Raw genomic sequence first — 26,489 nt, 5'->3', positions numbered from 1 at the left:
ATTTTGCTGTAGGTCGTGCCAACTATCACTATGCGTGATTGAAATAACTCGCTCTGCACACACTTCAATTTAAAATTCACGTTTATTCAATGTAATATGTTCGTTAACTGGTTTTCGAGATATGGGTTTTCAGTATTATTCACTTGTGAATAGAAAGTGTTCTTCCTCTTGAGCAACAACTGTAAGAATGTATGTAAGTGTGTTTAAATTTTGTAATAAGTTGTAAATAAAATGTGTGAATAAAAAGTGAATTTCTATTCACACATAAAAAGTGAATTTCTATTCACACATACAAAAGCACAAGAAAACAAATTTGAACTAACTGGTGATGAGAGGAATTAACGACATCAGAGTCAGGGCGGCTAGGTGGTCTAGTGGAGTAAGGCTCCGGTAAAGCATCTCTAGATACCAGGTTCGATTCCTGGCTTCGCCGTTAATTTTTCGAATTTACCAGTTTATCAAATTTATCAAATTTATATCTTCAACATTATTCACTTGGTTAGCTGTTCTAAAGTTCGAAGCTTCTGAAGATGAGTGCTCTATGACTGAACAATAATTGACGTTTTGGATTTCGAGGTGTGCAATGGTCTGACGTCTCAATTGGTTCTGTTTCTTCCGATGTCTGAAGTGATTCTAATTTGCAACTGTCCAGTTCGAAAAAGATCTTGAATAGTGGGAGGTCTGGAAGAGACTCCTGATTGGTTTTTGGCTACGTCAGTGCAAGACGATTGGTCTTAAAGAGGCCAATCGGTGCAATGCTGACAAGATAGTTAGTTGCAAGAATGCAATTTGAATTCTCAGAATGATACTTTGTAAACTGCTCGTCCTGTCTTCTCTCACGTTCCTTAAGTTTGATCAGTGAGAATTCGCGAGCCTGAGTTAAAATTGAAGATATAAAACAAAGAAATGAACATGATACATAAACGATTGTCCGTGCGAGATCATTGCATACCAAGATAATAACCAAGACTATATCCATATGGTTCTTAAAGGCTATGGTATGAGCCGGTGTGTTTTCTTATGATAATTGCACGTCGGTCGGTTACGATACAGAGAGGGTGCAGGCATAATTATCGGCTGGGACGTAACATTATTAATATTATTTGTTTAGTCGCTTGACCAGAGTTCTTCTCTAACTCCAATCGGGCTGAGTGAGTGAAAGGGTGAATCAATAAATAACACGACTTCGCGGGAAAGACAAAATGCTTGCTTCGGCATAAAAACCCTCACGGGGTAGAGAGCAAAGCCGAAGCAAGTCAAATGTTTATTAACTGCAAATCGAATTACCATAAGACAAGATAATACGGTCGCTGGTGCGTTCCTTGTCAACTGGATTGAATGATCATTCAATAATCTTAAGCCAACTCCTCAAAAACTCATGAGTAAACCATAAACCGCAACTTCCGACGCGAACGTGGAAGCGGGTGATGGGGAGCGTCAAGGTAGCCCATAACCGTGCAAACAGTGGTCCCGACGTCTCGAGGATCCAACGCTGAAGTGCTCGGGCGACAATATGTCGCTGCGTTAACGCTCACCCCGGAGACGGGCACTTTTGATCACCGGAGGGTGAACCGCGTCTTCCTAGACCAATCTCAAACTCATAAATCCTAAAATTACGTGAAACAGAATAATCGACGTGCGTGGGTGAAGGAAAAGCCGAACACGTCCTACCTATTTGAGCGCTCGAGACTAACTAATTTGCGCTGCGCCCTCACTGGCCAAGCGAACGTACGTAACAGACACTTCGAGTCTCGGCCCGCGAACTTCTGGCGCGGACAATACAATAAATACGTAATTTGAATCACTATAACGTTGAACTGATTTTAATGTGAAATAAGGAAGTAAATCTGTTGTTGTGACTCTTTTTCACCTTATACGTGATAAATAGGTACAGCATACGAATGTAACGAAAACTAAGATATTCACTGTCATAAAATTGCAAACTAACATAATAATAATAAAGTTGCGTGAACGTCCCGCCCGCTTTCGTCCGACGGACGAATCCTCACGCCTCCGACCTCGCCCTACGCACCCTTGCCACCACCTCCAAGATGTAGCGGGCATAGACGAGAAGTATGCCGCCGTAGAGTGGTAGTTGCAGTTTTAATCGTGACCACCCACACAAGGCTATCCGGACCCGGGTGGAGTTCGATTATTCTTCCTAGCAGCCACTTCAACGGGGGCTGATTGTCATCCCGGACCAAGACAAGTCTCCCAATGCAAAAGTTTTCGTGAGTCTCTCTCAATTTTTTGTTCTTGCAAGTGAAGTAGATACTCAGAGGACCAACGTCTCCAGAACTGATTTCGAATGCGCTGTAGCAACTAAAACCGGCTTAAACGGTTCTTAGGTTTGTCCGAGAGATCGTCCTCTGGGAATACGGCCGACGTGCTTCCCCCTAGGAAGTGGAATGGTGTCAACGCATGGAGACCCTCAGGATCGGAGCTTAGCGCACCCAGTGGTCGTGAATTGAGATAGGCCTCAATTTCAACAAGAACCGTCGGCAACTTTTCGAAGGTCAGAGTATGCTCGCCCATGACTGTTTTCAAGTGGTGTTTCACCGACTTGACTCCTGCTTCCCATAACTCTTCGTAATGGGGAGCAATTGGGGATATAAAACTCCAATCAGTGTCATCATTCGCGAGGAGAGCCGCCACCCTTCGATAAAATTCGGAGGCTCGCTGGAACATAGCCTTGAGCTCATTATCTGCGCCATGAAAATTAGTAGCGTTGTCACTGTGAAGTCGCTGACAGACATCACGCCTACACACAAATCGACGATATGCACAAATGAACGACGCGGTAATCAGATCACTCACAAGTTCAAGGTGGATGGCTCGCGTAGAAAAACAGACGAAGACCGCTATGTAACTCTTGTAAGACTCGTGCTCGCGACCTTTCGTAGTGCAGACCTGGGCCGGACCCGCGTCATCAAGGGTATCGAAAAAGGTCGTCGTCCCGACTGTACTCGGTCAGCAGGCAGGTCGCCCGTTAGTTGGTGAGCAAATTGTGGCTTAACCCGTTGACAGGTCACACATTGTCGGATCGCCAATTTGATCAATCTTTTCATGCCCAAAATCCAAATCTGCTGTATCAAGATGCTAGTCGTCAGAGTGGGTCCCCCGTGCAACCAGAGGCGGTGAGCGGACTGCACAAATAACGCGCTGAGAACGGAGCGCTGCGCTAAAATTGAGGGATGCTTATGGTCAAAAGTCAGACGAGCCTGAGAAAGGCGACCTCCCACCCGCAAGACATCATCCTTGTCCAGAAACGGAATTTCTTAATTCTACTACTATTCGGCAAGCCCTCTTCCGATTTCAACAGTTCGATTTCTGGGGCAAAGCTAGCTGCCTGCGACAAGCAAATGACCACCAATCGCGACTCTGCCAGCTCGTTGGACGAGAAAAAAGAGGAAGGCGATTCGAAACCGTCCCGAGGCCTGCGGAGATTGAGCAGGGGGCGTCTGCAGAAGGCTACCACTCCTGTGAGATGAGTCAAGCTCGAGAATTGCGTAAGAATCGGCGGTTCGTCCGGCCGGGTCTTTACGTGGAGGGTTTGCTGAATCGCTGTTGGTTGTGGCCATTGTTCCAATGTTTCAGAGAGCCAGTGGGGACCGCACCACCAGTTGTTATTTTGCGCTAACTCTGCCGGGTCTGAACCCCGAGTAGCCAAATATGCCGGATTTTTCTTCGTCAGGACGTGAGCCCATGTGGCGGATGGGAGTTCGGTATGAATAAGCGACACTCAGTTGGCGACAAAGGTTTTCCAGTGAGATGGGTGCTTTCGAAGCCACTTAAGAACTATCTGACTATCAGACCATGCGTAGACCGGGAGAGAGCTAAGAAATTCGAGCTTCCTAACATGACAAAGAAGGTCAACGAGAAGTGCAGCACGACACAATTCTAAGTTCGGGATACTGACCATTTTGACGGGAGCCACCTTGTTCTTTGCGGTGAGAAGCGAAACACTGAACCGACCATTTCCCTCATCAATTCGCAAATATGCTACGGCTGCATATGCGCGAGAAGACGCATCGGAAAAGCCATGAATCTGGTAGATACGTAAAGATGCAACCCCTAACCAACGATGGGTGGATAGAGGTGGCAAATGTGTCAACGACTTGCACTAAGTATGCCATCGCTTAAGGAATTCTGCCGGGAGAGGCGAGTCCCAATCGCACTTCTGAATCCACAAATCCTGCATCAAGACTTTCGCCGTCACAGTGATTGGAGCTAGCCATCCGAGTGGGTGAAACCAACGAGCGATATTCGAAAGGATGAAACGTTTCGTCGCAGCGGTGGACAGCTCTTCAACGTCGGCTGCATGGAACTGGAAATCATCCTGCGATGGGATCCAAAGAATCCCGAGGGTTTTGACCAACGCATCACCGTAGATCTCTTTTGAAGAGTTTTATCGTGCCTGAGGTGGCAGAAGATCGGAATGCTTTGCGGACCACTTTTCGAGCTGGAGACTACCCAATTTTAACAATTCTATAAGTTCGAGTCTTTTCTGAACCGTGGTAGAAAGGTCTTCCACCCCTACGAAGGTGTCGTCAACATACGTCTCTGCTTTGAGACATTCAGCTCCGAGAGGAAATTTAACCCCTCCATCAATAACCAACTGCGAAAGCGTGCGGATGGCCAGGTATGGAGCACAAGTCGTCCCGTACTCGACAGTATTCAAACGGTAATCAACAGGAACATCGTCAGTGGTCGGCGCCCACACAATTCTCTGCTGATCCTGGTCTTCGCGCTTGACCAGAACCTGCAGGAACATTTTCACTATGTCCGCGGTAAACGCAAAACGATATTTTTGCCAATTCAAGAGGATCAATGAAAGATCGCCCTGGAGGGGGGGTCATGACTACAAAAGTCATTCGGACAGGGCCCTTCGCGAGTCTTCCGAGAGGCGTCAAAAACAACACCAAGTTTACATTTGTCACCCGAAGCCTGAATCACCGCATGATGTGGAAGGTACCACGCGTCCTCGCATTGTATTTCTGAGACCGGAACTCGAGTCATATGTCCCAGTCGTTCGTAGTCCCTCATGAAGCTACCGTACGCCTCAGCCAATCGAGCGTCTCGCGAAAGTCGACGTTACATACTAGAAAGAGATTTGAGCGCCATTGATCTAGCCTCGTTAGCTACCCTAGGACGGTCTGGTTTCACAGGAAGCTGGACCTCGTACCGACCTCGTGAGTCGCGACTGTGAGTCTCTTTGAATGAACACTCAGCCATCTCGTCCTCGGGCCTCAGTCTACTTAAATTCGGAGAAATCTACTCGAGCGACAAAAGTGTTGTAGGGTCTGCTCCAAATCTGGTTCAACCGAGCAATGAAGTGCCTGTGTTGGCAAGGAAGAGAGAGCTCTGTCCGCTCGCCGTTGGTCGGACCGCACCATACCAGAAGTCACCCAGCCGAAAGCCATACTTTGAGCGACAAATTGTGAGGTAGGGAACAGTTTCAAACCGGAACGGAGCAACTGGCCATAAACATCAGCGCCCAAAATCACATCTACATTTTAGGAAATCGAAAAGTTCGGATCCGCTAGTGTGAGAACCTCAAATTGTTTCAAATCTAGATTACCAAATCTATCAGATGAGAGACACGAGGTGAGCTTTGGAAGGACGAGAGCGTCTGCTTCAAGCTCGAAATTAGGGTCGGTGCGGGACCGCACAACCAGCTGCGTCCTCGCGGTCGCAGTTCCTGTTGCAGTGGAACCAAGTCCTGACAGTGTTACGGAAGCGCGTCTCCTTGTTAACCCTAGCAACTGCACTATGGATTCCGAAGCAAATGACGACTCCGAACCCTGATCGAGAAGTGCTCGCACGTAGGTGCTCCTGTCGTTCGGATCCGTTACCTGCACTCGCGCTGTGGCGAGGAGAACTCTTCGCCCGTTGACAGAATGACACGCCGCATTCAAACTTAGAACGGGAGGATTTGACGACGATCCACCTCCTTCTGGACCCCGAGAACCTCCCGAACTTTGGCTCGACCCTTGAAAATTTCCACGAACGCCGAGATGCAAGAGCGTGTGATGTCGTCTTAGACTAACCGTGCATCGTCCGCTTGACGAACAATCTCTTGCCTTATGTGGTTTCAGACAATTGAAACAAAGCCACAATTGTTTAATACTAACGAACCGCTCAAAAGGAGCCTCCGCCGAAAACTTGAAGCTCTTTGAAATAGGGTGAATATCGGAGCAGAGCGGGTATTTAAACGATGTTGGCTTCGTTGATCGTGAAGAACTAGCGTGGAAAACCTTGCGAGCTCGGGGTCTCACAGAGGGTTTTGAAGCCGACCTCTTCTTCTTTCGACATTCGGGCGCGATCATATTCAGGGCCTGAGATCTCCGTTCCAAAAACTTTATCAGATCCGTGAATTTCGGGAGTGAACCAAGAGAGCCTATACCCACCGAGAGGTCACCGTGGCTCGGCTCCGCTTCCCACAATCTTCGCGACTCCGAATCTAAACGCTCAGAGAGCACGAATACAAGCCAGACGATACGATATTGAGCAATTATTCGTATTTTGAAACGGTTCTATGCCTGCAGTTCTATCCTATAGCCAGTTTATCGGTGGTAGCGGTAAACCCCTATGGTACGGTGTCGGTCTGCCCTGGTATTAATTGTCGCTTGTCATCTTGCCAACTCTGCGCACATTTTTTCTGTACGATGGTGCTAACTTGGTGTTTTTTGCTATGTATTTGGCATTGTGGATGGGACCGCTCTTTGTAAGCCAACAGACGGCGCTTATAATCGTCATACGTGATTGTGTTCAACAAGGGCATTCGGGGCGTTGTGGGGGTAAAAAAGGGTCAAGCCAGATAAGAATGGTGAATCCGCCCCCACCGAATTTTGTGGTGTCACGAACGCTGCATGTATGCACACCCAAATATATCATTATGTACCAATATGTTATTAATTATTAATATCGCTTTTAAAAGAGACGAGGAAGCATAGCCTTAAATTCATTATTATATTCATATAATTCAACCATTATATAAAACAGTTCGTGGTACGAACAAAACGCAACGGCGTGGTTGACCGTTGCAATGTCAGCGTCCCCGCGCCCGCCAGATCCCGGGTGTAACCAACACCCGGATGAGGCGAGCGCGAGATCGCGCGCTTCACGAATGATCATCGCGAGGTGAGCCTTCGTTCTAAATTGTAAAATCTGCAAAAACTTTGCTTGCTGTCCGACGCTCGGAGGGTTGTCGGACGAGCGAGCGAAGTTAGTCCCGTTAGAGATAGCTAAGAACGACCTCAATGGAACGCGGCTCCTTCAAAGCTACCGTGTGTAGAGGTTATAAGTCCTTTTCCGCCACCGACGATTGGAGGGTAATATTCTCATCTATACGCGGTCGGGAAGGCTTCTCGCGTCGCGGCATCAGTCTATCGAAGTAAGTGATAAGTGCTCGAAGTTTTGCGTCAAGCTTAATCAAGTTGTGTAGAGATAAGAGTGATCATAACTGAGCGAGAGAGTGAGTGAGAATTTGGAGTAGAAACCACCAAAGAGTAAGTAGATGTGTGCATGCAAACATTAGATTGAAAACATTGTAAGTTTCCTCGTCCCGCATTTCTCTCGATTGCTATTTCATTTCCATTGTTATCTTTAAAAGCTTGCTTTCCATAAAACTTTCTATTACAATATAATTGAATCCTCCAACCCATTTCCCAGGGATCGTCCTGTAGATGACGATCACCTACGTATCCACAATGAAAATAAATAAAGACCTCTGCAAAAATCTAGAGGATTGAGTCGTCGCGTGCGAGACCGCTCCGTACGTGACGGTGGCACCGATTTTTTTCCAAGTTCCGAACCAGGAAAAAAAATTTTGTGCAAAATTAAAGCTTTCTACATCGAGTCCGATGGGTTTTTCTGACGAAAAAACGTGTTTTTTCGATTTTTGCAGTTATTAAATATTAAGAGGCGACCGAAAAATCTAAAAAAAATTCTGAAAAATCTAAAACATGTTAAAATTTATGGAAAAAATATTTGCAACTTTTTTTTATGCTGAGGCCTATTATTAATCCTCGAATCTTCTTTTAAAAAATATATTTTATAGTGTACATATTTTGCTACTATTATGAGAAAAATTGACGTGATTTTACCATTGATTCCCTGAAAAAAAAGTCTCAAAATTCGGCCTGCAATATATTGAAGAAATAATAAAACGACAAAAATTTCACATTTTTCGATAAGAATCCATAGATAAATCATTTTTTGGGTTAAATTATCGGGTGATCATGGTTGGAGTAGTTGTGAGACATAACAAACAGATGTGAACAATGTAATTTTTACGCTAATTTTGGATATGTCCGAATTTTCGAAGTCGATTAACAAGGTTGAAATAGAGTTTGTCCGATTTTTTACAATAACATGGATGAAAAAATCAGCAAAGCTGTCGGTAAGCTGCATAGCTCAAGTGGCGCCGCTAGTGTAAGTGGGGCCTTCTCGATGTAACGCGTGAACGCAAGACGCAGGGGACTTGTGTTACGCCGTGTCGTGCGTCCCCCACCATCAGGGAAACGCCCCATATGTTTCCGAACGTAAATAAAAACATATCAGCGGAGCGCTCACGTGCCTGCTTAGTCATTTCACTTCACGATTTCAACTCGTCAACTACGATCTGCTCAGTGAGAATATTCAGTGCAAGTCCTAGTCAGTGCTTAGCTACAAATGTATGAATTTCTAACCATTCTATACGATACTCGAGGCAAAGAATGAAACAAAAAGAGCCGTGCTGTCGGTAAGAATATTATCAATGTTTCGTCCATCATTAAGCATGGGTCTTGCAGTGAAAACTAGATTTTCATACTAGAAGTTATGCACCCACACAACATCTTAATTTCAAGTTTTTGATTTCAGAATAACTTATGAGCGGTTGATCAACATCAGTAATACACCATGTCAACGCCTCAAGTAAGCTCGGATTCAACAACAGATCCGACGAGATGTGCATACTGTTCTTGTATGCTTAGAGCATTGAAGGGCCGGTGAAAAAGAATGAACAATAATGGCGAATGTTCGAAATACTCTGTAAGAAAAGGCAAAGTCTTGAAACTTGGGGATATTCTCTGCAATCATTGCAGGTTGATTCCATAGAGCAAAAGTAATAGAAATAGCACTGAATCATTATCGACATCTGACTCAAGAGAATCAGGATCACAACGAGCAACAGAGTTTGGTGGATCTCGCCAATGTTCTATGCCAGAAGTTGATGATGAAGATTCAGACCTCTATGAGTTGCTAACGCAGACATCTTCACTTTCTTTACACTCATCTCAAAGGATTTCTTCACAACAATCTTCTACAGTGATACCTTTACAAAGTTCCACAGACACTCCACCACAATCGTCCACTGGCAACCCATCATTTGTAGTGCAGTAGCGAGTCAATGTCGAATTGGTAGAAATGCCTTTTCCACGGGTAGTGTCAACTCACAAATACTGCTTTCTTTGTTACTCATCATCACCAATCGTCACTGTCACTTCTGAAGCTCGATTGCAAGCATTCCAGAAAAGAAAGATCTTCATTCCTAAAGGAAATCGTTGTTCTCCAACTCATCTGATAAATAACAAATTCTATTCAGATGACCTAGCTGCGTTGAAAATACATGCTGGTAACAGTATGATTGAAGTATCAGACTTGACCGTTTTCCTGAATGACTTGTCAAATGGCCAAGAATTAAAGCACCAAATTAGGGATGTTACTCTATCTGATCAACGTCTGGAAGCATTGACTGGGCTCAGTTACGCAAATCTGAATGAGCTGTCTGGGAAAATGAAATCGATGAGGAATTCCAAGACCCGTCACATTTTGCAAGCACTGGTCGTGTTTCTTTTCAAAATGAGGACTGGGAATTCGAATAGTATAATTGCATCTATACTAGGGCTTGATCGTGACCAGCAAGTTTCAGGTTATTGTGCAGAAGTTGTGAACTCTTTTGAGAAAGATATTTCACCAGAAGGTTTTGGATATTTTAGCAAATCAAGGGATGATCTTGTGGAACATCAAACTTCGGATACAGTGAAGAAACTGTATGAGCTCGAGGACCAATTAGTGCCGATATTTGATGGAACTTACACCCGGCTTTAGAAGAGTACGAACAACAACTATCAACGAAAATCGTATTCTGGACAGAAAAAGGTCCCATTATGTAAACCTTTTACTATTTTCACGACGAATGGGTACATTGTTGGGATGGAGGGGCCTTTTTACGCTACTGAAAACGATGCTAAAATAATGACAATATTGCTAGACAATTCAAATGGTCTCCGACGAATCATGAGGCCAGGTGACATTTGCGTAGTTGATCGAGGATTCCGAGATGTGCTGCAGAAATTAGAAAAGAAAAAATATAAAGTACTCATGCCAGCATTAAAACAACGTAGTCAGCTGACAACTGCAGAGTCGATCAACTCTCGATGGGTTACAAAAGTTCGTTGGGTGGTCGAAGCAGTTCACGGCATCTGTGGCTAGAAATATAAGCTACTTCATCACTCTTCAGATAATAAACTTCTCCCAAAGGTTCAATCACTCTTCAGGATTGCTTGCTATCCGAATAATATCTTTGGAAAGAGGTTGAATTCTGATGTTGGCATTAGGGATGATATTATTGAGCAGATAAAGTCTAGGCGTAATAGCGAGAATTCATTGGCAGAAGAGGCAGAGTTGGAGCGTTCGAATCGCCGAAAAAACGCAATTTTAACAATAAGCATCAGCTAATTTGCTTGATTTCCCGGAGCTGACCGAAAAGGAATTGAATATACTCTTTACTGGTTCATACCAGCTATCTCAAGCAGTATCTTACCTTGCTGAAATAATGGACGAGGATGGAAATATTGCACTCAATTATTTGAAGAGATTAGAAGATGCAAATCACGCAATCGTTCAAGTTCTTGTGAGGTCGAGACACATTAATAGAAAAACTTATAGATGCTACATTGATTATACTCGTGATTCCCAAGGATCTTCTGGAATTCGCCGTTACGATTGTGATTGTCCAAATGGCAAACGAACCGTTGGTTGCTGTTCACACATTGCTGCGATCGTTTATCATCTATCTAATGCGCGATATCTATCGAAAATTATAAGACCAGCTGAAATCCTCACAGGGCTCTTTGATGTAGAAGAGGTCAATGCCGTAATCAACAGTGATAGCGATGCAGATTAAATATGTAGCAATATAAATATTAGGAGTTAATGCTTGATCAATGACATTTATAGAAACTCAAATACACTTATTATACCAATAACATTTAATAATAAACTCGAATTAGCATTAAAACCCTACTGATTACATCTGTTTGTTATGTCTCACAACTACTTCAACCATGATCATCCAACAATTGAACCCAAAGAATGATTTATGTATGGATTCTCATCAAAAAATGTGAAATTTTGTCGTTTTAATTTTCTTTCAATGTATTGCAGGCCGAATTTTGAATTTTTTTATTTAATTTGCAAGGAATCAATAGTTAATCACGTCAATTTTTGCCATAATAGTAGCAAAATATATACACTATAAAATATATTTTTCAAAGGAAGATTCGATGATTAATAATAGGCTTTTGTATAAAAAAGGTTGCAAATATTTTTTCCATAAATGCTCACATGTTTCTGATTTTTCAGAATTTTTTCAGATTTTTCGGTCGCCTCTTAGTATTTAATAACAGCAAAAATCGAAAAAACACGTTTTTTCATCAGAAAAAAGAAAGCTGTAATTTTGAACAAAATTTTTTTTTAGGTGAGGAACTTCGGAAAAAATCGGTGCTACAAAATTCGGTGGGGGCAGATTCACCATCTTCATCCGGCTAGACCCTTTATTTCTGTGCCTCCGGTGTTAAATTCAAAACCATCGCCGATAACCAATAGGATATAGATAGCAAACGATTGTGTAATATCATCCATCGTCAGATGGAAAACGATGCCGTTTCTATGAAAGTTCTCAATCAAAGTGTACAGCGAGCGACTGATAGGCTCCAGAACGATGTCGATTGTGGAATTCATGCCATTGCAGCAAAGATTGTGAATAATGCCAAAGAAATTCGCGATATTATAAGATCCATGCCTGAAAGTATCAGAAGTTCAAAGCGCCATTTGCATTTGATGCGATAAACTGTCGAAGGCATAACATGGTCGAAACATGGTGAATGAGCTTCACAGACCCCGCTCGGTGCAATTATCCACGCCGGTTCATAGATGTGAGTGGACTGGATGAGGCCTGGTAAGTTGATCTCGTTGTCATGTCGACATACAGTTCATACAACGAGGGATACAAATTCTTACCAACAATCATCGATATTTTTGCCAAGTACGCATGGGCTGTGCCGATAAAGTCCAAGAGCGGGAATGATGTGACTGCCGCCATGAAATGTGTGCCGTCCTGGAAACGTATACCCAACCATCTACACATTGATCAAGGCAGAGAATTTCACAAGAGTGAATTGAAAGCCCTTATGATGCAGCACAATATCAACATGTATTTGACATTCAGCAACTCAAAGACGTCGATATGCGAACGTTCCAGTCTAACATCGAAAAAATAAAATGTGGAAGCGCTTTACTCTCCTAAGATCTCACAAGTGTGAGAAATGCCGAAAAACCAATAGCGGAGTGATTCTATATTTATTTAGTTGGTACAAGCGTATAGTGTCGCGTATAACCTTAAGTATTAAAAAAGACGACGTTGCTTGCTCGGAACTCTATTGAGAAGTGATCGCCGTCTCGCCGATCGAAACGTTAATCTCTTGGCAAACCGTGGGGCCCACTTGTCCTAGGTACTTATCGCCTTGCATAAACAGTCCAGACTGCAGGCGCCAAGTTACCAAAACCAGAGACGCTCGTCCCAAGTGCCTCCCTTTTGTAAAGATGAGCGCCGAGAGAAGTCGTCGCTTTCAGTCGTCCATCCTGACGTACTCGCGTCCTCGCGAAGGTGTAGTATCCCAGGTCTCATAATTGTATACTCAGTTGCGCTACGTCCGGGGAGGGGGGGGGGGGGGGGGGCATGCAGATGTCGATGTTCCTCGTCTTGCTATGCTTCAGGTTACTTTGCGCTCGTCTAAAAACATAAGACAATATTGAAAGTTTGCAACGCAACCCCTTTTCACACCACTCAGCATGCTAACCGGTCGTTGGCTGTCAATGTAGTTTGTTATGTATCATTGCCCAGTTACTCGCTCAAATATGTATTAATTTCATGCCATGCTTTATTTCATCTGCTAGTGCTAACATACCCCAGCTGGGCTCAATCAATCGCTTAGTGCTCATTAAACGATTCATGCAATGATCGTATTGATCCAATGGTTCTATCGTTCGGTCACCCCGTCATTCCAGATCCGTGACCGCTTGATCATTCACCATGATCACATATCTTATCGCACATAGTGCCAATGATCCCGAGGTCACCCCGTCATTCCGGATCCGTTACCATCGATTATTTTCGACGATCGCGCATTAACACATATAATGCCAATCGTCGCCCGGTCACCCCGTCATTCCGGAACCGTGACCGTTCAACTATTTGCAACAATTGCGCATTAACACATTCAATGTCGATCGTCGCCCAGTCACCCCGTCATTCCGGATCCGTGACTGCTCAATCGTGTCCAACGATCGTGGATTAGCTCTTGTAATGCCGATCATCGTCCGGTCACCCTGTCATTCCGGATCCGTGACCGCTAGATAACCTATCACCCCCTGATGACACAGCCTGAACGCCTGCAAGGGCTCACCTTCCACGTCACACTTCTCAGAAGAGCCCGAGACCCGAGGCTCGTCCTCGCTAATGTCTAATTCGGTGTCGCTGACTCCCGTATTCCAAGGCTTCAGTTTGTCACCCGGGACCACGCCACAATACGGCTTCTGCGTGCGCTGAGCACCCTTGACGTCCTCGATGACGTACCTATCACGGTCTAACACCGTAATGATTCGATACGGCCCAGCGTACTTTGGCAACAACTTTTTACTTGCATCATCATTCGTATAGATAACGCGTCTGGTAACAACGATACCTCCGCAACTAAATTTCCTAGGAGGAGGTCTCCTCTTATTGAATCTTGCTTCTTGCTCGCTTTGATTTCGCCGCATAACTGCACCGGCTGCCTCCGGAGTTTTTTTTTCGGTTTTCATCATACTGTGGGTCTCCTATACCGTCGAGTATTTGTGACTCGATCACGTTGCGAGGTCTAAAACCCAGCAATAATTCCGAGGGGTACTTCCCCGTTGCCTTGTTGACTACGTTATTCAACCCCTACACTACTCGTGACAATCCTGATCCCATCTCTTTTTATCACTCGAACTAGCCGCTAACGTGCTAAGGATCGTCCTATTGTATCGCTCGATCTGGCCATTCGCCCTTGGAGTGGCTACTGCGGTTCCTATGTGCTTTACACCTCTTTCCTCATACAAGTCTTCAAATTTCTTACTCGTGAACGCACTTCCTCGATCACTAATAATACGTTGCGGGTACCCGAATGTTTCACCAATGCTAGTTAACAATCGTTCAACAAATATGGTTTTTGTGTTTTTTGCTGCCCCTGCAAATACAAATTTTGTGAACGCTTCTACCACTACGAGCAGATACGAATTGTTGGTCGTACTTTTTACGAACGGTCCCAAGTGGTCTATCTGTACCATGTGCATTGGTATCGAGATTTTTTTTATCGGGTTTAAATAACATGGCCGCTTTCCGGCCGGTTCCTTATTATAAAGACACTCCAAACACGTGGCATCGTAACGTCTCACATAACGCCGCATCGAACCAAACCAATAGTCCGCCTGCAATTTCTCGAGCGGCTTTGTCACCCCGAAATGACCCATTTTGTCGTGGCATAGTCTCACAATTTTTTGTTTCGCTGACTTCGGCACAGCCCACTTGAGGCCGTCCGGCGTTTTTCTAAACACTCGGTTTCCCTTGAGCACGTAATCAGACTTGATCTGTTTTTCTTCAGCGTCTTTCGCTTCTCTATTCAACACTTCGTGTACGTATTTTAATCGCGGAAGTTGCATTTGAGCGATCAGCAGCCAATCTCCGAGTTCGATATGTAATAACCCGACATCATCTATCTCTCTTGATTTATTGTCAGTCCCGTTTGGATTGCGGCTGAGTGCGTCGACATGTAGCATCTTCTTTCCAGCCCTGTACTCGATAGAACAATCGAATTCTTGCGATTGCATCCACCACCGCGCTACGCGTGGTAGTAGATCCGGTTCAATAAAGGTCGCGCGCAACGCACTACACTCGCTTAGGATTTCAAACCGGACTCCTAGTAAATAAACCCGAAATCTCTGCAGACTATTTACGACCGCGAGCGTTACGAGCTCATACGAATGATATTTTTGTTTCTCCTTAGTGGTCTGTCGGCTAAAGTAGGTAATTGGTTTTAAATCACCCTTGAATTGTTGTTGTAATAAAATACCGCCCAACCTAGCTGACTCGCGACCGTGTGTAACTCGATCTCTGCACTTTGCTTATATATTGCTAGAATAGGCCTAGAAATGAGCTTTTGCTTTAATATGTCGAAGGCACGCTGCTGGTCGTCCCACCAGCACCAAGCTACAGTCTTTTTTTTCAATGTAGTAAGAGGTCGGGCAATAACAGCGAAGTCTCGAATAAATTTTCGGAAAAAGCTTGCAGGACCGATGAACTGTCTTACCCCATGCACGTTCAAGGGCACTTGAAAATTTTTTACGGCCTCGATTTTGTGACTATCCAGCCGTATCCCTTGCTGGGTCACTTTATACCCGAGGTAGTCGACCTTTGTTTCGAGAAATGTGCATTTATTCATATTTAGTTTCAGTAGTGCCCCTCGCAATGCCCGCAACACCAACTCCAGCGCATGCGAACCCGATGTGACATCCTTAGATGGAATAAGAATATCGTCCACATACGCTAGGACAGAAATCTGACCCTTGAGTGGATGTACTACTCTGTTTATTAAGCGTCAAAAGACTGCGGGCACGTTTGCCAAACCAAAAGACATTCTCAGAAATTCATACTGCCCGTCCGGTGTTACAAAGGATGTTTTCTTCATTGACTCCTCTGCGACTGGTATATGATAATATCCCGAAGCCAAATCTAAACTCGTGAAACAAGCGCTCCCCTGCAGACTGTTTAATTGGTCTTCGATCAACGGTAGTGGGTATCTATCTATCCTCGTGATTGCATTTAATGCGCGATAATCGACACACATCCTAATATCCCCGTTCTTTTTGCGTACTAGTAAGATGGGATTTGCGAACGGAGAATTCGAATCTCACACGATTTTATTCTCCTTCAACTTGTCTATAATCTTACTGACTTTTTCCCGCTCTGAGTAAGAGAGTCGATAAGGTCGATAAGTCGCAACTGAATCGCTCTTCAATTGTATTTTGATTTCCGCGGCTTGAGTCGCTCCTAGCTCCGAAATATTGAATGCAAAACAGTCGCGATATGAGTCAAGTAGTTCGAACAAACTTTTCTTCGTATTTCCCGATACTCTAGGATCGACTTTGATTTGATCTTTTGAAAGGCTGTTTTTCTCTGCAATTCTAATTCTAAAACCTACTCGAAATTTACTTTCGGCCGGGGACTCTGATCTTGCTAACTCCGCTCTAGCCATAACTATTTTTTTGTGAATTGTTAACGATTGATCCGACAAGTTGATAACTGTTAATGTTCCCGGTGTAGTTCTAATAACGCACCTCGGGATGCAATATTCTCTACCCTCTTCGCCTCGTACGCTCAGCTCTACGTATGAATCACTAGAGTAATTATTCTGCACCGTTACCTCAATATCCGCTACGTGAGGCGGTGGAATGATAGTTTCCTCCGCTGCCCTCAGAATCAACTTCCGTGGTGGCAATTGTTCTACCTCGAGAGGTGTGTTACCCGCAACCTCGGCCCGACGCTCACGTACCAGAGCCGGCCCGAGAGGCGCGAACGGACCCGGTGCGGGCAAATCTACACGTAACCTTATGGAAAATACCCACAACCTTAAGCACAGCGTAAATGCCCGCGCCGCTGCTCCGCGCAGCCACTCGGCCGGCCAGCCTTTCTCCATGGTCCGCCCCGGACTATAAGCTTACGGCTGCCGGCCGGGAGAGACTCACAACTCTCAATTCTTCGGCAGACACATAACTCCCAACTCTCCGGCAGACACTCCAACAAGCCAAAAACATCGACTATAAACACCTTCAGCTCCAGCCAAAGAAAAATAAAGAGAATCGCAAAATAAACCAACAGTCCTTTTCAGGATTATTTTCATTCTTCTTGTATCCTCCTCTCCATAGCCACCTTTCTCTCTCTTTCCGACACACCCCCCCTTCCCTAAGCCCTTCTCTTTCTCTTTTCGTCCTTCTCCACCGCCACCATTCCACCCCTTCTCACCACTCCTTTCTCGGGCCCACACGCCCGAAGTCTGGACGATCCCGGACCAAAACCGGCCCCCAAGGCGCCGCCAGAAGCAAGTTCCGCGGAGGCCTGCATCCAGAGACCTACGCGGCCCATCTCTCGTAGCTTCTACGCCGCCGCGCCGGGCCCGCGCGCCCCTCATCTCCGTCCCACCTCCCCGTCGCACTATCCTCCTCCCAGCTCCTCCAAAGCCCCGCGCCTAGCGGGGTATCTTAACACCCCCTTGCCCCTTTCCTTCCCCCCCCTTTACTTTTCTTTTTATCCTGACCTAACTCAACCTACACGCCAGCCATCCATATTATTCGCAAAAGCAAACACACACGAGCGTAAAGCAAGTGTGGCCAGCGACGTGTCGAACAGCCGCAGGTTACCGTCTCTCTGGACCGTGGTAATACCAGGTAAATCCAGAACGGGCTGTCCCACGATGAGCGGTACCCCCTGAATCTCGTGTGGGACGACGAGTACGTCAACTAGCCCCTCCGCCAGGTCAATCTTCATATTCGCCTTGGTAACGTCATACGGACGAACCTCCCCGCCACCGTACCCTCGAAGGATCACATCCGTCGGTTGCAGGTCTAGTTGCATCTGGTCCGCTTCGCCCTTTTTCAGAGTGACACATTGACACCCACCATCGATATACGGTCGTAAAAGGGTATCATTGAGGATCGCGTTGTGCAGCCGTATATCCCCACTCTTCTGTCCAACACCGATACTCCGCACATTTTTCATCGTTTCGTTTTCTCTCATTTTCGGACACTGCCATGACATATGCCCCATCTCGTTACAGCGAAAACAGCGCATAGTTGCCAGTTTGTTCGAAGGACCTCCTGACGATCCACTCGGTCCTTGTTTTTCCCTTAGGTAGTATCGCGGGACCCCTTTGGGCTTCCACTTGTTATGACCCCCGAGTCTTGCCGTCCACGGTTGGTATCCTTTTTACCAGCGTACATGTCGTCACACTTCTCTGTCGAAGTATCTGTTTAGCTCAGGAAGATACGTAGTGCCTCGGGTACTTGAAAACCGTTTTGCTTGATGGTATTTTTCAAAGACTGATCGGAGATTCCCTGCGCAATACAATCTGCTGCGTGTTTCCCCTCGAACCCACATGTTCTTACGAGCGCTGCTTTCTCGAAAAAGTATCGTATCATACTTTCATTCTTTTTTTTCATCCGTGCTAACATTATAGCAAGCTTGTCCGATAATAAGGTGTGGTTGATGAACGCCTCGTGCAGTTTCTCCTTTCACTCCGACCACTTGAAGGCCACGGTTGTCAATCCGTCGTACCACGTTTTCGCCACGCCTCGTAGATTTTCCAGCGCGAAACTGCTAACAGCGATGTCATCCCAATCGTGGTGTTGATGTATGTACTATACATTTATATTATACACACATATATCTACACTGTGATTGTATACTGACATTGAGGAAACAGAATCTGATCTACACGTATGTATCGTAATACCGAGTGAGTGTGTGAGAACCAGAAGTGTTTTTCTGTACAGAGTCGAGTTTAGTCAAAAACAAGATCGCAGGCAAAGTGCTACGAATGTCTGGTATTGTCCCAAACAATCAATTATTAACCCTTAATGTATTTCTATACAATAAATATAGCAATAGAATTATTGTAGCCTTATTTTCCCAACCATTCTAACATGGTAGCAGAGCCTGGTTCCTTCTTGGCTTGAAGTAAAGTGAAACGAGAAAGTGCGCGTATGTGAAACGCAGAAAATTCGAACACGAAGGAACATTCGAGAACGTTGGAGAAGATCCAAGATTGAGGAAAAAAGGACCACCATACCAGTGTTTGACGGGGAAGACTATAACATGTGGAAGAAAAGAGTAATGGTGTTCCTAAGAATGAAAAAGTGTGATGAGGTGATAAAAAGAAAAAAAAACAAGTACAGATAAAGAAGAATGGGACGAAAACGATCTAAAAGCGATCAACTATATCTACAGTGCAATTTCAAACAAGCAGTTGGAGTTCGTGTGCGATGAGACGTCGGCTCACGGAGTAATAAAAAAGTTCGATGAAATATACTTGAAAGAATCTACGTCGCTACCAATTGCTTATAGAAATAAACTAAAAAAAATGAAGCTTGAGCAATATGAAGACTCGGTGACATTTTTTAGTGAATTCGAAAAATGCGTGAATGAATTGAAAAGTGCGGGAGCAAACGTAAATGAAAGAGAAAAATTGAATTACATGTTGAATACGCTACCAAGTCAGTACAGTTATATTGGCGACTTGATCGATGCACTGAAAGAAGAAGATCAGACAGCAGCTTACGTGAAGAATAAAATTCAAATAGCAGAAATGAAGAATAAAAATGATCTAGGAGAAAGAAAATCGAATGTATTTGCCGCCAAAAAGGAAAAAAGGAAAGGCTGTCTCAAGTGCGGAAAATTTGGGCATTTCGCACGCGATTGCTATGCGGGACAAGATGGCGTCAGCTCTGGACGGAGCAACGGCAGTTGGAGAGGCTCGCTACGTGGTCGGACCAGAGGCAGAGCAGGAAGAGGAAGCTATCGCAGAGGGCGCGGAAACTCTCATCGGCAGGGAGCCAACATAGGTCAACAACAACAACACAGCAACGATTCTGGCGCAAGCGCATGGGTAGCGACAGCGCATGCGGAGCAGGGCGAAAAGTTAAGTAACAATGAAATTTTGTGGCTACTAGATAGTGGATGTAGCGATCACATTGTCAGCGATGAGAAATATTTTGAAAAGAGTATAAAACTGAAGGAACCGATTGATATCTTCTTGGGGGATAATAGATCAATAAAGGCAACGAAGATAGGGAACGTAGTGAGTTATTTTAATGCGTATGGAACAAAAAATTAAGTGAATATGAAAAATGTACTTGTCGCGGAAAAAATGCATGGAACTTTAAAACAGCGGATTTGAAGGGAGAAAAATATTTGTTTCCTTCATTGATGACTACAGTAAAGTAGCTAAAGTGTATTGCATTAAAACCAAGCGTGAAGTGTTTGATTGTCTAGTTCAATACATTAATGAAGTCGATAACATAACGGAAAAGAGAGTAAAAATTTTGAGATGCGATAATGGCAAAGAATACCTAAATAACAGATTTTATAGCTATGCAAGAGAAAACGGAATAACACTAAATAATTGCCCACCGTACGTGCATAAACTGAATGGTACGGCTGAGAGATTTAACAGGACAATAATGAATATGGCACGTTGTCTGTTAACATAAGCAAATGTGCATAAAAGATTTTGGCCTGAAATCATAATGGCAGCAACGTACTTAAAAAATCGTACTTTGACAAACACAGTCGAAAGAAAAACACCGTATGAAATATTCTTTAAGAAAAAACCAAATATAGAGAACTTGAGGGTATACAGGAGTAAAGTTTTTGTGAAAAGGCCTGAACAATGTAGGGATTCAAAATTTGATAAGAAGGCCGAAATGGGTGTATTATTAGGTTACAGTGATGTTGGCTATCGAGTCCTACTCAATAACAGAATAATAGTTGCTAGAAATGTCGATATAATTGAAAAGGATGTAAAATGTATAGGAATCGACTATGATGATAATGATCTGAATAATAAGTATGATACTAATTAAGATGAGAACTCAGATGATGACATGTTGAAGGATGAAAATGAGTTGAATAAAACTATAGTTGAAAGCCCAGAAAAGGATAATTTGCTAAAATTACAACTTCCACTTAGACCTGCGCGTGAAAGAAAGATTCCGGTAAGATATCCTTCAAATAGTGCACATAGCATTCAAGTAAATTCTTGTAGAGTCGATATACCTCACACATTTGAGGAGGCGATTAATAGTGAAGAAAAAGAGTCGTGGGTTGAAGCTATGAACAAAGAGATAGAAAGTCCAGATGAAAATGAAACATGGGTCCTGGTAAATGAAAAAAAGGATATGAAAATTTTAGATGTAAAATGGGTTTATACGAGGAAATCTAATGGTTCGTATAAAGCAAGATTGGTTGTATTAGGATATCAACGAACAAATGTAATTGACGATATATGTGCACCTGTAGCGAAAGCTCAAACTATGAAGATTCTATTTTCCTTTTGTTGCCAATACGGATTAATAATTGAACAATTAGATGTAACTACTGCTTTCCTTAACGGCTTCGTAAGATCAGAGATATATGTACGTCAACCTAGAGGTTATGAAGATGGTACAAAAAAAATATGTAAACTGATTAAAGCACTGTATGGACTACGTGAAAGTCCAAGAGCTTGGTACGAATGCCTGGATGAGTATTTGACAAAGTTAAACTTTAAAAGGAGTAAAATTGATAATTGCTTGTACAGTCATGGAGTGGGTGAAAATATTATGTATGTGTTAATTTATGTTGATGATTTACTGATTTGTTGTAAAACCGAGAGTAAATTGAAAAAAACAAAAGTATTGCTGTCAGAAAGATTTGAAATGAAGGATTTGGGAGAAGTCAAAGAGTATCTTGGTATAAACATAGTGTACGATTATAACAGAGGTGATATGAAACTAAGTCAGGAAAAGTATATTGAGTCATTGGCATGTAAATATCAGCTAGAAGGCAGCAGACTATACAGCACTCCTATGGAAACCAATTTGAAATTAGAAAAGGCTGATGATTGTGAACCACACATCAAATATAGAAATTTAATAGGTGAGTTGTCTCACATAAGTTCGAAAACAAGACCCGATGCTGAACATAGTGTAAATTATTTAAGCAGGTATCAGAATGAATATAACGAAACACATTGGAAGTATGCGATGCGTGTACTAAAATACTTCTACCTGACTAAAAACCTAAAACTGAACTATAATAGAAATAAGAATAGTGAAATAATTAATTGCTTCGTAGATGCGGATTGGGCTGGGGATATTATTGACAGAAAGTCCACTTCCGGGTATGTTATTAGACTGTTTGGAAATGTGATCGACTGGAAATCGAGAAAGCAAAGGGGTGTAACGAAAGCGTCAACATATGCTGAGTATACATATAGCTCTTTCAGAGGCGGTGAGCGAGATACAGTTTGTCAAAGAATTGTTAAATTTCTTGAATGTTAAAATGTCTGAAGCGATAAAGATTTTTGAGCATAACACTGGCGCGATAGATATTGCAAATTATGGGAACTTTACAAAAAATTCTAAGTACATAGAAATTCATTACCATTATGTACACGAGAGCGTAAAAGAAGGACTGATCGGAGTATGTAAGATCGATTCTAATGAAAACATTGCGGATATATTCAAAAAGGCTTTATGTAGGGAAAAATTTAAAAAGTTTAGAATAATGATGAATATCGTATAAGTTAAAATGAAAATGATCAAGTGTACAATACAAATGTAAGGAGGCGTGTTGATGTATGTACTATACATTTATATTGTACACACATATATCTACACTCTGTATTGTATACTGACATTGAGGAAACCGAATCTGCCTACACGTATGTATCCTAATACCGAGTGAGTGTGTGAGAACCAAGAGTGTTTTTCTGTACAGAGTCGAGTTTAGTCGAAAACAAGATCGCAGGCAAAGCGCCACGAATGTCTGGTATTGTCCCAAACAATCAATTATTAACCCTTAATGTATTTCTATACAATAAATATAGCAATAGAATTATTGGAGCCTCATTTTCCCAACCATTCTAACACGTGGATCTTCTTTAATTCTTCTACCTTTTGAATCCAGACCTCGATCGTCTGGCTCTTTTGTCTTGGATTAAATAGTGGTATTGACCGCTTGCCCTCCATTGTCCATCGCGGTCCGTGCTTCTCTGCGACGATAGTCACCGTCTCGATCAACTTCTGGAAGGCTCCCTGCCAATCCGAAGGGCGATTGTTACAAGGCGTGCATAAATCGACTGGTGAACGCCGTCGATCACACACGCTGCGGGATCGCTCACGATAACGTTCGCGGCGTCTCTCCGATGATCTCTCCTCTCCCTCGCATCGTCCACCGCTCGACCGCGGAGGCGGCGTATACTGAGAGTTCGCCTTGCGAACATTGTGTCTCGTTCGAGATCTATGAGATCTGCCATGCGAGCGACCCATCATATATAGTTTATCACGTTCACCGTAACTCTTACAACTTTTTTACCAAGAATACACGCAACACTTGTTATACTCACACGCGCACCACAAAAGATAAAAAGAAACAAGTTCTTCATCCCATTTCTGAACTGTAAGAAATGCCGAAAAACGAATAGCGGAATGATTCCATATTTATTTAGTTGAGACAAATGTATAACGTCGCGTATAATCTTAAGTATTAAAAAGGACAAGGTTGCTTGCTCGGAACTCTATCGAGAAGTGATCGCCGTCTGGCGGATCAAAACGTTGATCCCTTGGCAAACCGTGGGGCCCACTTGTCCCAGGTACTTATCGCCTTGCATAAACAGTCCGGGCTACAGGCGCCAAGTTACCAAAACCAGAGACGCTCGTCCCAAGTGCCTCCCTCTCGTAAATATGAGCGCCGAGAGAAGTCATCACTTAGACAAGTGGATTAATATTGTAACTTTCTTTGACGTTACGGAAATAAATATGGATCCGCCAGTTTGATTATCAAGCCAAAATCAAAAGCGTGAATAAAATGTTGTGAAAAAGCTTCAATTGCGAAATATGTGTTTCTCGTTGTCTGAAACAAGACTGTTTTTACAATAATGTTGGTTGACGCAGCAACCTTATTCTTTTGAAAGACATAAGAGGTTTATAAACGACTTTTATCTATAATGACTACTAGATCATTAAAAAGGGGGCAAAACGGGTGATTTCACCCTTTGTAACACTACTTCCCCCCGAGGAAAAGAGTCGTCCCGACTCGGGAAAGATAAAACAATTATAAAAGTGATCTAGCAGTCAGTGCTCAAAGGTGAGTTGGAGCTGTGGATCTAAAAATTTAAAGACTCCCTTTTTTACGATCTGGCATTTGCCCACAGTCTCAAGGTGAACCACAGAAAACCTTGAGCAGATAGTTGAGCGTTGAATAATTTCAAAAATTTATGTGCCTTGTTTTATAAAGGTAAGTGTTGTTAAGTGTTATGTATCTTCATGAATTTGAAGTCATCGGCAACAGTCCAGATCGATGTCGAAAAGAAATCCAATCCTCTTCATGAAGGATTGTCAAAACGAAACAGGTTCGGGTGAAAACATCGAGGCGGGAACCGAAAATTCCAGGACCAAACAGGATAAAGGCAGATTCCTTTTTGAAAATTCACACAGGAAACAGGGAAATAGATGGGTGACTGATCCTAGTCTTCTTTAGAAACAGCACACCCTAGAGTTTTGGAAGGATAAGTGTGAGTGATGGTATAACAATTCAAATTCACTAAGTGAATTTGGGAAAATGCACGAATAAAATAAATTGAATATGTATTCAAAAGAAAAGAAACGATCTTATCTGAATCATTTCCGTGTATTTCTTCAAAATAAGGCCACCAATTATCCTCAGGAATCGGGAAAGATTGGAAGGAAAATGGGTGTGTCAAGTATCCTGAAAAAGTGCTCACAAAAACTGACACTTAAGGTTAATAAAATGTGAAAATCAAGCAATCGCTCATCGACCTCGAAAAATAATCGTGGCTCTATTCACATTTCAAAAGAAACCAAAGCCTATCCGACACAAAACTCGATTCCAAAGAAGAAGTTTCTGGAAAGAAACAATATTCATAAAAACAAACGAAAGACTAACACCAAACAAACAACTTCCTATGTTGAAGTAATTCTTTCATATCCGATCCTTTACCCGGCTATGGAGAATTCTAAAGAACACACCTACCTAAATGCGGCATTGTTAGCTAAGGCATTCCTTCGTGAAAACGCAGAAGAACATTCCGAAATGAAAACCACAAATCACTTCAACTCTCTATGAAGAGAAATCTCTTGTGGACAGCTAAACGCAGTTTCAGAGAAAGGAAAAACAGGCTGCCTTTGTCAAAGTTGCTTTGACTCGCAGTGAGTACATCATATCGAGTAACACAAATAAATTATAAGAAAATAATTTCTGTTTCAATCATTCCTTTAGCTCCAAACCCGAATTTCTCCAGCACAAAATCTCCTTTTACTTGACTTTCTTCAAAGAAAAAGCGCAATGTCGTTCTTGCTAGCAAGGCCTCTATGACATAGTTAAAAAGGCAGAAGGGTGCGAAGGATGTGACTTGGTAAAAGAAGAATTGAAGAAAATTTTGAATATTGCTCGTTATTTTCCTTTAATGTAATTCAAATTCAAAAATTAAGTTCTAGTCAATATAGTTTTTGTTAGCTAATTTTTTTTTTTTAGAATGAATCTCTTTTAGTATTAAATTCATAGGTTTAACTTTGTCCGTGTGTCATTGCAAGACAGAAACTAGTATAAACTTGGTCAGCTGTGGATTCTGCAGTCATAACCAAAACAGGAGCCTATAAAGAAAAAAAGGTTTGTTTTACTAGCCAATCTTCATGAACCTCATGAATAGTTCTGAGTAGCTCTAAAGAAATGCTCGATTCCTCCTCACGAGAACGGAAACTAACTAGAGCGAAAGAAGTTTCTGGGGAAACTCGCAAATAAACAATTGAATCCACTCTGAGTTCAGACGAGCGAATGAGAAAATCGAAATTTTTCATCAATAAATGAGATTCGAAGTCGCGAAAATTACCTAACCTTCGACAAGCTTCTACGAAACAATTGCTACTGAATATCGATCTTTCCATCACCTTTACAGGCAATGAAGTCGTCTGAAGATGTCTATCTAACATAACGATTTGAGCGAAATGCTGAAAATAATAGCAATAAAGATCTGGGTCCTGATACATCAAATCTAAGAGATTAATTCCAGCTACGTCTCGATATTCCTCAAAAGGTTCTAAAAGTGTACAGACCTGGCGATCTGCTAAGAACCTCTTGGTGAAAGTTGTTTTTCCGCATCTGATATTCCCTTCAATAATGATCGTAAGCGGTCGAGTTTCACTCAAATGAATTCCAAAAGGCAGATTCTTCTCCCAATCGATGACCAACTGTAAAGAAGGTCAAGTCGATCACCGTCGTCAAGGGTGTACGTTTGAAGATCTAACCTCGCAGGATGTTCCTGGTCTTGTAGAGACTGTTCCAGGTTGATCTTCTTCAAATGGAGCAAGAC

General features: G+C 43.0%; 1 protein-coding gene across 1 annotated transcript; it reads right to left on the bottom strand.

The window, feature by feature from the left end:
• Positions 1–2,322: 2,322 nt before the first annotated feature.
• LOC124187033 lies at positions 2,323–2,688 on the bottom strand. Its single transcript, XM_046579278.1, has one exon. It carries the CDS (start codon positions 2,686–2,688, stop codon positions 2,323–2,325), a length of 366 nt encoding a protein of 121 aa, XP_046435234.1.
• Positions 2,689–26,489: the final 23,801 nt, after the last annotated feature.

Source organism: Neodiprion fabricii, chromosome 7 (genome assembly GCF_021155785.1).
Source record: "Neodiprion fabricii isolate iyNeoFabr1 chromosome 7, iyNeoFabr1.1, whole genome shotgun sequence".
NCBI lineage: Eukaryota > Metazoa > Arthropoda > Insecta > Hymenoptera > Diprionidae > Neodiprion > Neodiprion fabricii.
The sequence above is the reverse complement of the archived record's forward strand: the minus strand, read 5'-3'. Positions and strand labels throughout refer to the sequence as shown.